Source organism: Acanthopagrus latus, chromosome 19, assembly GCF_904848185.1.
Source record: "Acanthopagrus latus isolate v.2019 chromosome 19, fAcaLat1.1, whole genome shotgun sequence".
Lineage (NCBI taxonomy): Eukaryota > Metazoa > Chordata > Actinopteri > Spariformes > Sparidae > Acanthopagrus > Acanthopagrus latus.
In genome coordinates, this window is record NC_051057.1 from 16,106,880 (window position 1) to 16,121,731 (window position 14,852).

The 14,852-nt window shown below is 41.5% G+C and overlaps 2 protein-coding genes across 4 annotated transcripts; one reads left to right on the plus strand and one right to left on the minus strand.

The window, feature by feature from the left end:
* Positions 1-63: 63 nt before the first annotated feature.
* On the plus strand, positions 64-5,200 carry lypla1 (lysophospholipase 1). Its single transcript, XM_037079177.1, has 9 exons — positions 64-435; positions 615-646; positions 759-824; positions 1,008-1,055; positions 1,153-1,223; positions 1,335-1,408; positions 2,592-2,693; positions 3,677-3,853; positions 3,940-5,200. The coding sequence occupies exons 1-9, from the start codon at positions 367-369 to the stop codon at positions 3,997-3,999; spliced, it is 699 nt and encodes a 232-aa protein (XP_036935072.1). The 5' UTR covers positions 64-366; the 3' UTR covers positions 4,000-5,200.
* LOC119008638 (regulator of G-protein signaling 20) lies at positions 5,201-10,949 on the minus strand. Of its 3 annotated transcripts, none has more exons than XM_037079175.1 (5): positions 10,816-10,949; positions 9,569-9,729; positions 7,309-7,392; positions 6,963-7,197; positions 5,201-6,146 (listed from the first exon to the last, which is right to left on the minus strand). In XM_037079175.1, the coding sequence occupies exons 2-5, from the start codon at positions 9,724-9,726 to the stop codon at positions 5,958-5,960; spliced, it is 666 nt and encodes a 221-aa protein (XP_036935070.1). In that variant the 5' UTR covers positions 9,727-9,729; positions 10,816-10,949; the 3' UTR covers positions 5,201-5,957. The 3 variants fall into 3 exon arrangements, with proteins under 3 accessions (XP_036935070.1, XP_036935071.1, XP_036935069.1); XM_037079176.1 differs by having other exon boundaries at positions 10,824-10,841; XM_037079174.1 differs by lacking the exon at positions 10,816-10,949 and adding an exon at positions 9,963-10,108.
* Positions 10,950-14,852: the final 3,903 nt, after the last annotated feature.

Genomic DNA, 14,852 nt, shown 5'->3' on the forward strand with positions numbered 1-14,852 from the left:
ACATTTCACCCAACCAATCTCTGCTTGGCATTTGTAAAGGAACTTTAATGACAGCCAATCACCTTGCGAAGGGGGCGGGGCTACGAGGCGTACCAGCGCTGCTGGAAACGTGCTAGCAGTTAGTGTGATCCGTCGGTGTATCGTTTCCCACAAAATTCAACTTCCAAAAACAAATTCCCGACTGCCAGCGGTGATACGAAGCGGAGGTACCTTCACCTCCATATTGGCTCGACATTTGTCCTTCAGCTGGGTGGTATTGGGCAGCCAGAGTTGGACGGACATCGACACACAACGGCAGCAGAGGATACTGTTATTAGCTAGCTTCACGGCTAACTTGTTCCGACATATCAGCTGCCTCAGCGCTGTATGTGCGGCAATAACATGTCAGCGCCTTTACCTGCCATTGTGCCTGCTGCCCGGAAAGCCACTGCGGCGGTGAGTTAACCCGACGACACTGACCTCTGGACAGTTCAAGTGGGACAGAAAGCTGCTTTAGAGTTGTATTAACTGCCCAGCTAACGACACGCCAAACTGCAGCCAAATTCTGACATGTTTTAGCCTCTACCTGCCTGTACCTGAGCAATGAAGTGCTGTTGTTGTTGTTGTTGTTGCAGGTAATTTTTCTGCATGGCCTTGGTGATACAGGGTACGTGGAGACGGTTAATTTCTCCCATTCGGTGCAACATTATTAAAGTTTTTCAGTTGCTGAGCCAAATACAGGTTTATTTAAACATGTTTGATCTGATCCAATATGACAGGCATGGCTGGGCTGAAGCTTTCGCAGGCATCAGGTTACCACATGTGAAATACATCTGCCCGCACGCGTAAGTATTCATAGCAGCCCAGGTGTTTTTACAGGGTGACTGCAAGTGCTGGGAAAGTGGGGAAAAAGGCACCTGTCTAGTCTAGAATTACAGGGTGTAAATGTCTGTGCTTACAGGCACAGCAACATTCATATGTTTTGTGCAGTGATGCCAAAGTGTGTCACTTTTCTCCCTCCACTACAGTCCCACCATGCCTGTGTCTTTGAACATGAGAATGTCCATGCCTTCCTGGTGAGTGTCACAGTATTCAGACTTACTTGACTATACAGTGTGGTTGTGAGTGTGAGTGTGGTGAGCCCTGGGTGTTTTTCTGTCTTCTGTTATACAGGTTTGACATCTACGGGTTGAGCCTGGATGCGGATGAAGACGAGGCTGGTATTAAGAGAGCATCAGAGAACAGTACGTCTATTCATTATCTTCGTGGAATAAACACAAATAGGAATGTGCTACTGTAAGAGCTTGTTTACTTGCAGGTCAAATGTAATATTTGTTTCTTTAATCTCGCCACAGTTAAAGCCTTGATAGACCAGGAGGTGAAGAATGGAATACCATCCCACAGAATTATCCTCGGTGGTTTTTCACAGGTAGGTGTGGCATGTACGCAGATGATGAGTTACATAACCGTGTTTTGACTGTGATTCGCTGCAGCGAGGTATTTGAATAACAAAACATGCATACATGTAAACTGCATGTGCACTTTCATGGGGCAGATTCTGTAAATATAAATGCATATATTTGAATAAAAGGACATGGCACATATAGGATGCACCAAAACACAGCTTCACCATAGCATGCTCAAAGATCAAGAAGGCAATTTATTAAAACTGCTACTTTGAACTGAGGAAACTTGAAACTTGAAGGGGTGTCAGTGGTTGATACAGTTGATGATAAGACGCAAAGAGGAAGTTACAAAACTGCAAACAATGCTCATGCCAGTTTAGTCTCCATTGGAGTCCACAAGTATTTTAAAGCTATTTAAACTAAAACGCAACATTTAAAGTGCAATTTAATGGATGGGTTTGAGTTAAAAGATGTGGCGGAAATGGTGAGTAAGATTCAAGCACAAGTAATGTTTGATATGTTTGAAAATATGTATTTGCTCCCTGGCAGAGAGTTAAATCAGTACCACCTTCATATTTGTGTGCTTAAGACGTAGCTACAGCCGGCACCAGCTTAGCTTGGAAACAGTGATGCTCGCCTGGCTCAGTCCAATAGTAAAAATATCCACCCACTAGCTCCTCTAAAGCTTACAAATTAACATGTTGTTTCTTGTTTGTTTAATCCGCACAAAAACCGAAGTGTAAAAATTACAATTTGCTGTCTATAGTGGATTATGTGCAGGACTATTTCTTTGCCCTGAGCAGTTGCCAGGCAACTAGTAGAGACTCCAGGGTGGAAGAAAAAGACAGGCATGTAATCCCCTAAACTTTCAGTATAAATCAAAGGGTCAGTACTAATATGAAAACTTGAGAGCTGTGATTCAACAGACCAGCTGTCCGTATCGTTTTTGTGCAGTTTCTGCTCTGCAAGATTTACTGCGATAGACCACACAGTGTGAACACTTAACTGCTAATGAACAAATCTGAATTTAGTGAAATCAGAAAAATGACAGATGGGCCTCTTTTTTCACACATTAAGATCCTGAAATTAGCTCCGTTCTTTGCAGTCACGATGCTGTTTCCTTTATGCGTTTTGTCTGTTAGTAATAGACACAAGAGGACTGTGCCATGGCTTTTTTAATCAAATGTGTTTGGTTTGTTTTTTCAGGGTGGAGCACTTTCACTCTACACGGCTTTGACAACTCAGCAGAAGCTGGCTGGAGTGGTCGCTCTGAGCTGCTGGCTCCCGCTCCGCAACTCCTTCCCTCAGGTAGATCAGACACGACATGCACCTGTCTGTACCTGCACAAGTGTCTTACATGCAGATTCTGAGATGAGCTACAAGGCACTTTCATCTTGTTATGAAACCGTCTCGGTTTAATACTGATGCCTCGTTATGACCTACATAAGCAAATGAGACCATTGGCTATTTCTGTATAGTTATTATAATTTTTCTAAATGACTTTCACTTGGCTGGATTTAGAATTATGTGGGTTGGCACAACGACAGATTTCACTTTGTTTCACCCCTCATTTTTCTAAAGGCGACACCACAGTCAACAAAAAAAGACAGAAAAGTTATTTTCAAGTAGCTTCAACAAATACTGAAACATACAATTAAAGAATTTGTTTATCTTAAAGTTTAAATTCATCATGTTGTTAGTTGAAAATGTAAAGTAGTTTCACTAGAGCTGCAAAAGTGTGTTTACAGATCTTGAAGAGTACTACTGCATATGTGAAGGCACATAGTTAAAGTCTTTTGAGGCGCCAGAGGAAGCTGAGTATAATATGGTAAATTGCGTTGTGGGTAATTTAGGCACTAGAATGCACTGGTTGATACGGCAGAACCACAGTTATAACCTTTTTTATTCCACACATTCTTCTCCCTTTTCAAAACCTGGTGCTGACATTACCACTGGAGACAATTTATCAGACTTCATTCAGCTTCCCCTGAAGTCACAAAAGGCTTTGTTTTTCACATCTGTTGTAATATTCGCCAAGACCTTTTAAAAAGACTTTTATTTGTAAAATTGGCGACGTTAACCTTAAATCGAGAAAATAATCAACAATCAAAAACAGCCCTAAACACCACACTTATTTTGAATTGCTCTGAATTACAAATAAAATTCCCTCATTTGTCTTGTTAACGTGAACTATTCTTTTAATTGAATTACAGTTGAGGGATATCCCGTAGCCAAATCATAATCTGTCATAATCAGATGATTATAATAATCCTAATCTCTTCTATTCTCAGGCCTCTGCCAACACTGCTAACAAGGACATGCAGGTTCTGCAATGCCACGGGGACTCCGACCCTCTGGTCCCCTTCACTTTTGGCAGCCAGACAGCAGCGAAGATGAAAGACCTCATCAATCCAGATAACATGGTCTTCAAGTCGTACAGAGGTCTACCTCACAGCGCCTGTCCAGAGGTCAGTGTGGGGGAAAAGTCACACTTAATTCAACACTCTACTTGCATTCTGTATCGTATAATTTGTCTTATTGTGTATCCATGCAGGAAATGGTGGATGTCAAGCGTTTCATAGAGAAGCAGCTTCCTCCCATCAGCGACGAGTGAACTCAGGAGTAGCCGCACGACCGCACAGCACCATCAGAGTCCTTCGGGCCTCAGTCCAGCGAGACTTTGTGGACTCGAGGAACCACTGACTTACTTGACAACAAAACCACGCTGCTACTCTTAGAGCCAGACAGGACAAAGGCTACATGTTAGCCCAGGAGAGGCATGACTGTAACGATGCTGCATCCTGACTTTGGAGCCACACAGTGTTACAGTAGAGTAACATTAGTCGCTTGATTGTTAAGCTAATTGCCATTGAGACAAGCCATTTCCTGTAGGAAACGTATGTATTGGAATACCTAGGGCTATACTTTTTGGTTTATTACATACTATCTCACAATAAATGGCCTGTTGTTAAATTTTCTTTTATTTTATTAATGTAGCGTCTGTGTAGTAGTGCTGAAATTAGTTTCTTAAATGATAAATTAATTTGTTTAAGGCCTTTTTATCAGCAAAAATGCCAAACATGTTTTTGCTTCCAGTCAGCCTCTCAATTTTGAGTATTTCCTTCTGTTTTAATGATTGTAAATTTTAATATTTTTGTCTTTTGGATTTGTTGTCAATCCAAACCGATTTCAAGACATCAACCTGGGCTTTCATAGCACATAATGGACATTTTTCCAGTGTTTTTAACATCCTGTAGACTTACACGTGAATTATAAAAAAGAATAAATGTTAAAGGGGCAGTATGTAAAAATTTAGTCAAAACATTCAGAAAATGAAGTAACATCATCAACAGACTGTGAAAAATAACAGTTTTGCAATAATGGCATCATTTGATTATGTTGCAGACAGGTTAGCATGTTAACCTGCTAACCCCAGTCAAATGCTGCTGTGCTAGCGGTGTAAACACCAACACACATTCAGTCCCTGAGCGCCTAGTCCGAACTGCTAGCTGCATGTCTGAATAAGGGCAGCTGCAGTTGCTTTGAGTATGAATTTAACAAATGGCCAATTCTTACATATTGCACCTTTTTAATTTTCATGGAATTAATGATTTTTTTTGCAGCCCTAATGTGTAGTAAATAACACAAAATCTTAACGTTCATTAGCATTAGCATTCTCAGACAAAAAGCACATATGCCTCAATCACATTAAAAGCATCTTAATATGCAACCCACATGTGAAGCATCTCTAATAATGTATATCTCCATATGAAAGAATATTCTGTGAATGAATGAATGGCAAAAAAAACCCAACATACGATTGTGCTTTATTTAATTTGTGAGAATTCAAATAGCTATTTCACACAAATTCCTTTTTTAAATACACAAATATATCAGTGGTCATGGTCATGTATTCAGTGTCTTGTTCCCTGTTTTTGTTTAAATTAAATATAATATGACTAATATCACAGTATTGAAACACAGACAAGATCTATTTTCGGGTATCAGCTCGTTGAGTTGTAAAAACTTTTTTTTTTTTTTTTTTTTAATCTTTGAGAAGAGCTGAAAGCACCAACATGTGAAGTCATTGTCGCACCATTCACGTTAGACCAAAGGTGCGAGTGTAGAAGATCTTATTCCAAGGCACTTTCCTTCTTCTTAAGTTACTGTTAAAGAAAAACCTACTTGTCTCTACAAGAACTGGATATGCATTAAGGCTCACAATATACCTAAATACAAATGCAGTGCTCACAGATAACATGCTTTCCCTCATTAAACAAGGTAGAAAAGTGCAATGTCAAGCGCTAGGGAATATATAAAAATATAGATATGCTTTGAACAAGTAACAGATGCTGGATCTAGCATTTGTTCTTGTTTGCTCCGAGTGTTTTGGTAAGCTAATCGTGGGTAAATAAACAGCAGTTACAGCTGGATAAAGACCAGTTTTAAGTAGTGTTCATTTTCCTGTCTGTCTTTTTCTAGATAGTAGGCATCCAGCAGGAACACAAAAACTCCTTCGGGTGGGGACGCATGCGCCATTTTTGAAAAGCTAAGTGTGTGGCAGTGGAGAGTCTATGGCTCAGAGGGAGGATCCTCGAGGCTCTTGAGCAGATCCGTGTATGCCGAGGAGTTCATGTAGCGCGGGTACGAGTCTCTCTGCATCAGCGTGTAGATCTGCTGCTGAGCCTCCTCGAACGTGTGCGAGGTCGGCTCCAGCATGTTGCGGTTGATCACCTCTCGGACGTGCGAATCCAAACTGACCTGGGGAAGATGAGCGGATAAAAGAAATTGTTGATGTGACGTACATGATGAAAAAAAGATAAAATCCCAAATTTATGGGTATGCACACACGCAGTTTCTTCACGTTCTCCTTCAGCCACTTGTAGCTAGCGTGGAAAGCATTGACTTTCAGTGCTCAAAACCAATTTTTTGGACGCAGTATGTGAAAAACCACCTGTATGTTTAGCACATTCGTTGGAATAATCGCGAAAATGAGTTCCAACAGTTTTGGGGAGCGACATTTAGGGAAATACATTTGTTCACGTTTGTAGATGAGAAGAAAAAAACACAGTTTTTGAAGCTACAACCAGAACCACACTGTTAGATTGGATTAGCAGAATTTGACTGTTTCTCTTTAAACTTCTCATCACTCCTACCTACTACAACCTCTAAAGTGTACCAATTACAACACTTTATGTTGGTTTTATATCTTGTGCACAAACGAAAATTGAAAAACAAATCACAGTTTCTCAGGGAGTTACATACTCTGTGCTAGGCTAAGCTAAACGATTAGGCTCCGTCATACATTGTAAGTAGCCGACTTTTGATATGAATAAATATTACTGGGTTTTTAGACTGTTTTTAAAAAAAAAAAAAAAAAAGGAGATTATGAGGGGAACTGCAGATTATTTATTTCACAAATAAAGCCATTATTTACAGTTAATGTCAGTGAATGTCTATAGACCTGCCAGAAAATGGCCGTTCAATCAGCTGATGACTAACTTACCCGTGATCGACCACCAGATCATTTCAGCATTATATACGTAGCAACATGCACTCCCGGCCTCGGTGGCTCACCTCTTTCGGGGAAAGGATCGAGATGAAGTCCTCGTAGATTTGACGGACTTTCTCCTCCACCACAGTCTTGTTGGTCTCCTTTTTGAGGTCCTCGCAGGCGAGCCAGAACATCATGTTCTCCTCGCTGAACTCTGTCCGCAGGAACTGCCGGAAGCAGCTGCGACCCGCTGCACTCTTCATCACCCTTTCAAATGACATCGGCCAGGAGCGAGCGTCTTCCAGAGTGGGCTTCAGACTGAGAGACAAAACAACAGTGGGTGCGTTGGTTCATTGTTATTAAATTCTCTCAGTGATGGCACATTGTGTTGAAATGTGTCTTGGAAGGGTCACGGTGCTCGGTCATTACCTGTCTTCACAGTTAGGGGTTCCCTCCGTCCTGCGCTCGATTGTTGTCCTCTGTATTGTCTCGTCCTCGTTCCGAACAGTCAAACTGGAAGCAAAAACACAATGAAACAGGCCATAAATAGCTCATCATCGAGTTGATCCCACCAGGATACTGAACACTTTAAATAACTCTTTTTCTTACTAAATATAATTTAGGGAGTTAGAATGTGCACATCAGCCCACTGTGCCACACGATTGGAACAGAGGATGTATGTTGTCAGTTCCAGCTTGAAATGATAGAACACAACCGGCAGATTCAGGACAAACCTCCAGGGAACTTTGGGAACGTTTGCGTAAATACTTAAGTATGTCAATTGTCCACATCTTCCTGTGGGGATCTCCTGTGCGTAATTAAAATGTCCCCAACACCTGATGGAGCAGCTGGCTGAAGACTAATTGGCTCAGGTGAGAGCCGTCCCATCTGGGAATGTGGCTGTTGTAGCCGTGTAACAATTACATGAAATGGATATAGATGTAGAGTCAAAACCTATTACTCATCCCCGGTGGAGTGAATTAACATGGCCGTGTTCTGCTACACAACAGGTCGGCCGCTCTCAGAGGAAGCACAAGTAAAAGGTTGATGAGTCCAAAAACAGATTAATCCCCCCGAGGCCTCTGTCCGATGAGATCAGCCTGGGCCACAGGACTGCGCGTTTCTGTTTTTCTGGGGATGATGGCGAGCGCTGAGATGTTGTTGAAAGGGTGTGTGGATGGAGGCAACAAGGAACTAATACCCGCTGTTTAGCTGCGGCTGCAGAATGAGGCCGAGAGGGACTTCAGATTATAAAAATGATGCAGTTTGTTGCTGTCACGTCACATTTAGTTCTTCACAAGTACATGATGTGCGATTTTCCACAGGCTGTTACAAAAAAAAGAAATACAGATCTGTCCACAAGAAAACCAGATTTGTGCCAAGAGCGAACGTGCTGATCTTTTAATGAATGGTGTGTAACTCGTCACACGTTATGAAAAAAATTCCATCCACCCGCAAACCCTCATCATGCAGGATGTTGTTGCATGCCTACTGAAGTTACATGTTGATCTGTTGTTGATTAATCAGTTGTGTATTGACAAACTGATTAATCCTGGGGGTCCCCAAACATTTTCACGTCAAGATGCACATTAGATCATAGTCCCCCGATTTGAGGATTCTTTTCATTTTCAGGTTTGAAGATAAAAAAAAAATATATATATATATATATATATATATCTGCAGCCAACTGTAGCTGCTGTTAGCTAGTTAGCCCAGTTAGCTGTGCAGTTAGCAATACAGAATGGTAGCACCTGGGGAGTGCTGGTGTTTACACCGCGTCCACAGGAGCTTCAGACCGGGCGAGACGTGGCTAGCTGGCTAGCACGCTTACTTGAGTGGATTTATTGCAACACAATAAACAGACATCAGTATGTTAAAACTGTGAGTCCTTCACATGCTGGTGATGACTTGTATTTTGTATTTACAGACACATTTAACTTTTACAACCTGACAATATTAAAATTGTTTAGTTGTTAATTTAGTTGATCTGTTATTATAGTCTAAATTTTAAAAAAATTAGATTTTGTACAGTTTTAGTTGGTGTCAGATTGTTCGTTACATAACAGTGATGAACACTGGTTTCAGGGGCCCGCTGGGAATTTTTGCCCAACAGATTCTATAGACGCCACTGCTGGCAAACTACTTTTAAGATTATTAAAAAGGTGCATTTTTTTACTGTCATTTTGCACGTCATTTTTCATTTTCAAATGTGAAAACTGATAATAAACATAGAGGAGAAAATAAAATAGAAGTCCACTGTTCAAACACGCTTAAATCCAGGGCTTTGCAGGTCAGACACAGGCTAAGAAGGCTTCGTGTGCGCCTCATTTGTACTTCACCTTTTTTTTTTTCTTTTTCAAATCTGGGCCTAAAAGTACTGGCTGACAGGCCTGATTTGGGGGTTGCAGACCCCTGTTTGAGACCCAGGTGCTCCAGCAGCTGTGTGATCTGATATAAATCAGAAGATGGTAGCAAATGAAGAATATGACAGTTACATAATGGGTGAATTGGTCATTTACAGCAAAAAAGCACCCAAAACTGTCATTTGAACCATGAATACACCCAGTGGAGGACGAGATGATGCCAAGGCTTCCCGGTCTTCACTGAAAGGGGCTCTTAGACCTCGCGTCTCCCCTCGCCTGTCTCCGGCCCTGCTGTCTGTGTGGGAGGACGGTGGAGTGTTCATTACCAGGAGCAGCTACAGCAGCAGCACCAGCAGAAGCAGCAGGCGTTCGAGGCGTTGGTGGGGGTGTTTCCCATACTGTGGCGCGCTTGGAGGACACTGGCAGCTGCTTCCTGATGAACCTGCATCTGTCTCTTACGCATCTCCACCCGCTCTGAGCCCATGGACTGGAGGAGGAGGAGGAGGAGGAGGAGGAGGAGGAAGAGAGAGACCACAGTGAGAAAGATGGAGGAGAAGGAAGAGGAGGAGGAGGGTGTGAGGGGGGATTCACTGGAAGATTATTACGGCATTAAGCTGGAGCACCACACATAAACATGAGGAGATTCAAGACAGAGGAGGATCTGAGAGGAAGAGGGAGGCCTTATCCATCCATTCTTGGATTGACTATTGACAAACGTACCATTTGAGGTGGGGTCAACTTCTGTGCAGCCTCAATAGGTAATCGACGTTTTTGTAAAAAAAATAAACAAATGGTGCGTTCAGGTTCAGCTTTCATGCAAAGCAGCCCGAGAAAATCCAATGGCAAACGTCCCCACCGGTTTGTTGGATCATGCTGAATGTCAGAAAAACCAAAAACTGTGATGAGCAACCACCTCCTTCCTCTCTCCTCCTCCTCTTCTTCCCCTCCTCCTCCTCCTCCTCTCCTCTCTCTCTGTCTATGAGGGGATGAGCAGTAATGACAGCGACAAGGCGTCACTGTTGGACCGCAGCAATCAGCATCCATCAGTCGCATCCATCCACGGGAGGATGCACACACACACACACACACACACACACACACACACACACACACACACACACACACGTGCGCGCACTCACGCACACTCATGATGGTCGATTCATGACAAGCAGCCCGAAGGAAGCAGCGTGCAGCCATTTATAGAAACGTAATGAAATGATCTGATCAGATGAGCTGATAATTCAGTCAGAAGGATTCATCCTCCGAGCAAGAAAAAAGAAAAAAGAAAAGAAATCTGCAAATATTCACGTTTGATCGGTGATTTTTTATTTTTATTTTTATTTTTATTTTTATCATTTTCACGTGCACGAATTCAAGATGAATCATACAATTTCTGCTTGTTGGGAACATCCAACATACAAGACGCTTCAGCAGCCGAACTGGATCCCTGAAATTCATCCGCTTTTATTCTCCATTAAGAAAAAAATATATAAATAAATATGCGCACAAAAACGAGAGAGCCACTGATCCAACACACAAGCCGAGAGTCAAGTGATAATAAACGTGTACTCACTGTGTCACCATGAATGCCAGAATACAGGTGATTTTTGGCTCGATCACATCCGTCTGCCTCGACTTGACACAAACCACTCGGTCTCCTCTCCGCGCATGCGTCTCCCGCGAGTGTGAAAGGATTTTTTTTTTTTTTTTTAAATGTGCGTGCACAATGTGCGGTGTGTTACCGCAGCACACACTGATGATGCCAGATGATCTGCACTGCAAAGATAATATTTAGATTTTGATGCCACTGATGAATGGTTTGGCACTGTGTGGAGATTGAGGATTACACATATTGGGATCATTTTCTAGTGAATCATAATAAAATAACGTTTTTTTTTGCTTAAATTCCATGAAAAATCATTAATAAATCTGCATCAAAATGCGAATTTATCAATATTTAAAGGAAAGTATTGATTCTGGAAATGCACTCCTTCTAAACTGGATGACGTGAGTATTTGAAAACAGGTTTTAGATGCCAGGGCTGTGAATAATTCAAACGAACATCTGGAAAACCCCAATTCCCACATCTGCAGCTTCTCCTCTCCCAGGAGCTCAGGAGGCCCCGTACGCTCTGTGCCCACCAGAGGGCAGTAGCGACCCGTTTAAACATGTCAGGGCTTGTTGGGATCTCAAAGGATGAAGTAAACAAGAAGAGAGGAGTCAGAGAAATATATTGAGAGCCTGATTAAGTCAAAGAAGTTAACACAGGAACTTTAGATTTAATTTTAGAAACTAAAACCTTTTGTAGTCTCTATTTTATTTCTTATATCAGGCAAAAACTGTACTTAATTGAACACGTTAACCTATTTTATCCTGTATTGTATTTCCACAATGCATGGTTAAAGGTGTAATTTGTAAAATATGGCCAGAATTTGAAGGTAGCTCCAAAAACCTAACTGGGCAGCATATGACCAGAGTAGACGACTATTGCTCCTCTTTACTAGCAATCACTGTCCGTAGCTAACTACCGTTAGCTCACCACTGAACTCATGGCTCGGATAGCCAGCGGCCCTAGAGTTAGCCCGGAACAATAAAGTATGGAGGTGATTTACAGCAGCTGTAAGAGAGAAGAAGAGGGAGTTTTTCATTTTCTTAATATTTTGTGGGTTTATTTTGCTCTTCCATTACACTGGCAGCGTACATTTATCACCCAGTTGAAACTACGGGAACTATCAGACTGCCTCTTGTGATTCGACACGGTATGAGGAGACAGGACAGGCTGAAGCTAGCTGGTTAGCATGCTAACATCAGCAGACATCTCTGTGACACAGTGTCTTGACACAATTTCAACACCCTGGATTCTTCACGTTTCTTCATATGTTGATAATGTCAGTTCTTTTATTAAGTGTTTTACATTCTGGACATATCTAACAAAAAACCCTTAAAAAGGTTAAACCAGAGTAGTTCCAACCTTTGCTTTGTCTTTTTTCCTACTTTGATGTATTCTTTGACAAAACTGCACAGAAAGTCATTTCATTTAACTCTGGCTTGAACACAAAATCTAAAAGTTTGATACATTTTGGCATCTTGTGCTCAAGTAAAGGATCCTCTGGCACTATTGAAGTGATGTTTGATTGAGACAAATTAGGTCCAAAATATCAGAAGCAGTCCAAAATGAAACCCTCGTGTTCCATTTCTGTGTGTTTGTAGAATCTGAAATGCATTCATTAAAAACCCAAAAGAAAAGCAGGGGTCTGGTTTTCTTCTTCAGCCTGTAGAGTAAAGTGAACTCGGGCACCAATTAAAAGGGCAACATTTATTTTAGATGTTTTCTGTAGTCGCAGACAGCAGCAGTTCTTTCATGTATACATTTTTAATGCTGGATAATCTGACCAAAACAGTCTCCCAGCAGTGCAGCCACACACTGTATTCACTCTTCCAAACAGACATAGGAGAAGGAATACTAATCAAATTGAATTCATTTTCACATTCCTGGTCCCAGAGTTCATTGCACAGCACATATTGTGGAATGAGATTATCTACTGCAGCTGAAGCTGCAAACACGGCATTGGAAATATGCTAAATGGTGATTGTGGTGGAGGAGGAATATCCATCCTCTCCCGCTGTGTATGTGCGAGCCATAAAACAAGTTCGATGCACAGAAAAGTCGTTCTCTAAGCCAAATAATAAATCATATATCTTGTAGACGCAGTAATGTTTGAGAGGGATTGCCTCTTAAATGGACCCCCGCTCTCTGGTGAGATAACTGTGATCTACGGCCGGAGCGCATCAGCACATGTGTGAATCTTTTAATCTTTTGCCTTTAAACTGCCGGCAAATTTTCACAGTATGTGTATCATTTCTAAATTCAATATGGTATCAATTTCAAGAGCTCGCGTCCGTGTACAAAGAACATCCAGCCTTCCAAAACACATTCAGTAAATCATCCTCACAACTGTCTGCTCAGGTCGTTCAGTAGTGTGCAGTAACGTTCGCTCCGGTTATTATGATTCCCATTCTCCCAGCCTGCAGCTCGATTCTTCACAAATCATTATTCCTACTTTGGCAGTGAGTAAAAAATCTTTTAATGAGCTGAACCTCAAAAATCATCGGTTTTCACTCATTTCTTTGCTCTGTAATTTAGAGCAGAGTTGCACATTGTGAGGCTTCTCGTCATAGTTTATCGCAGGGCCACAGAGGTTTCCGCTGTAATGACTCCACTTCATTTTTTATCCAGTTGATTAAATACCCTTCTTACACTGCTCCATAACTTGGTCGTGATGGACTGCCGCATGTCTGAGTGAGAGGGAAGGCAGAAATGGTCGGCAGGCCCCTGCAGGGCTCTGCTGAGCATCTCCAGTGGTGGAAGCTGAGGACACCTGGGGACGTCCTCAGGTAAATCACATCCACCGCTGACACATTTGGCACCATTCACAGATTTTTATTATTTTTTTTTTACAGCAAAATGTATCAATCTGACTCAGCAAAAGCAGGTTATTAATGTTGTAAGGAGAAGGAAGGACAAAAAAGTTATAAAAATGTGATGTGCTCTTTACTAGAAACTTAATTTAGTATTTACAAGTCGTATATAAATCTCAGCAGTGAACAGCAGCCCTCCTGCAGGATAAAATGTCAACATTTCCAGTAGCCACTGATACATTCACATTTATGCATGTTGTAGGCTATGTTTACATTTCATGTTCGTGACCTGACTATCATATCAGGAGGTGGAGGGGATTGTAGGGAGACTGGGAAGCCAGTGACCGCAGTTCAAGACTGTGTTTCAACATTAAAGCGTGATACCACTGGATATGTTTAATGAGACCTCGGGACAACTTCCAGCCATGTTTGTGGCGACCTAAACAGGCATTTTTTTTGCCAGAACATGATCTTTTCCCAGCTAAAACAAAGTGTTTTTTCTGCCTAAATCTAACCATGGTAATGTTGCAACAGTGGTCTCTCACTTGGAAGCCATCTAGTTTGGTCTGACTTGGTTTGGTGGTCACAAACATTGCTGGACTACATTCCAGTGAAAATGGTTTCACTCTCACACCATCTACTTAAACCTTTCTGGAAAACGTGCTGGCGTCTTGTCAAAAACATCCTATTTTATTGCCACTTACATGACTGGAAAGTGTCACATTAAACATTTTTTTAATGGTTGAGCATTCACAAAGGTTGAAAACCCAGCTCGAACCGTGGACTCTCGCTTGAAAGCTACCTGGTTTTCTGACATTGTGCAGAAATATCCTTTTTCATTGTCACAAACATGGCTTCCATTAGTCTCAACATCTTGTCAACAATATCCATCTTTGTTGGCACAAACATAGCATGGAAAATGTCCCGACATCTCAATAAAAATATCCAGCAGTTTCACTCTTACAAATGTTTAAACGTCAGCTCATACAGTGTCCTAATTTTTTGTCACTAACAGCTGGAATATCACCTGATAACATGTCTTGTTAAATATATCCAGTGGTTTTACTTGACTGTCATATTTATGATATTGTTATTAGAAAAATATCAACTATAGCCACTTTAATAGTTTGTATGCGTTAAATAAGAGAGTAGGCACAGTTTTTGTCATTACAAGACACTGCTGCATTAATT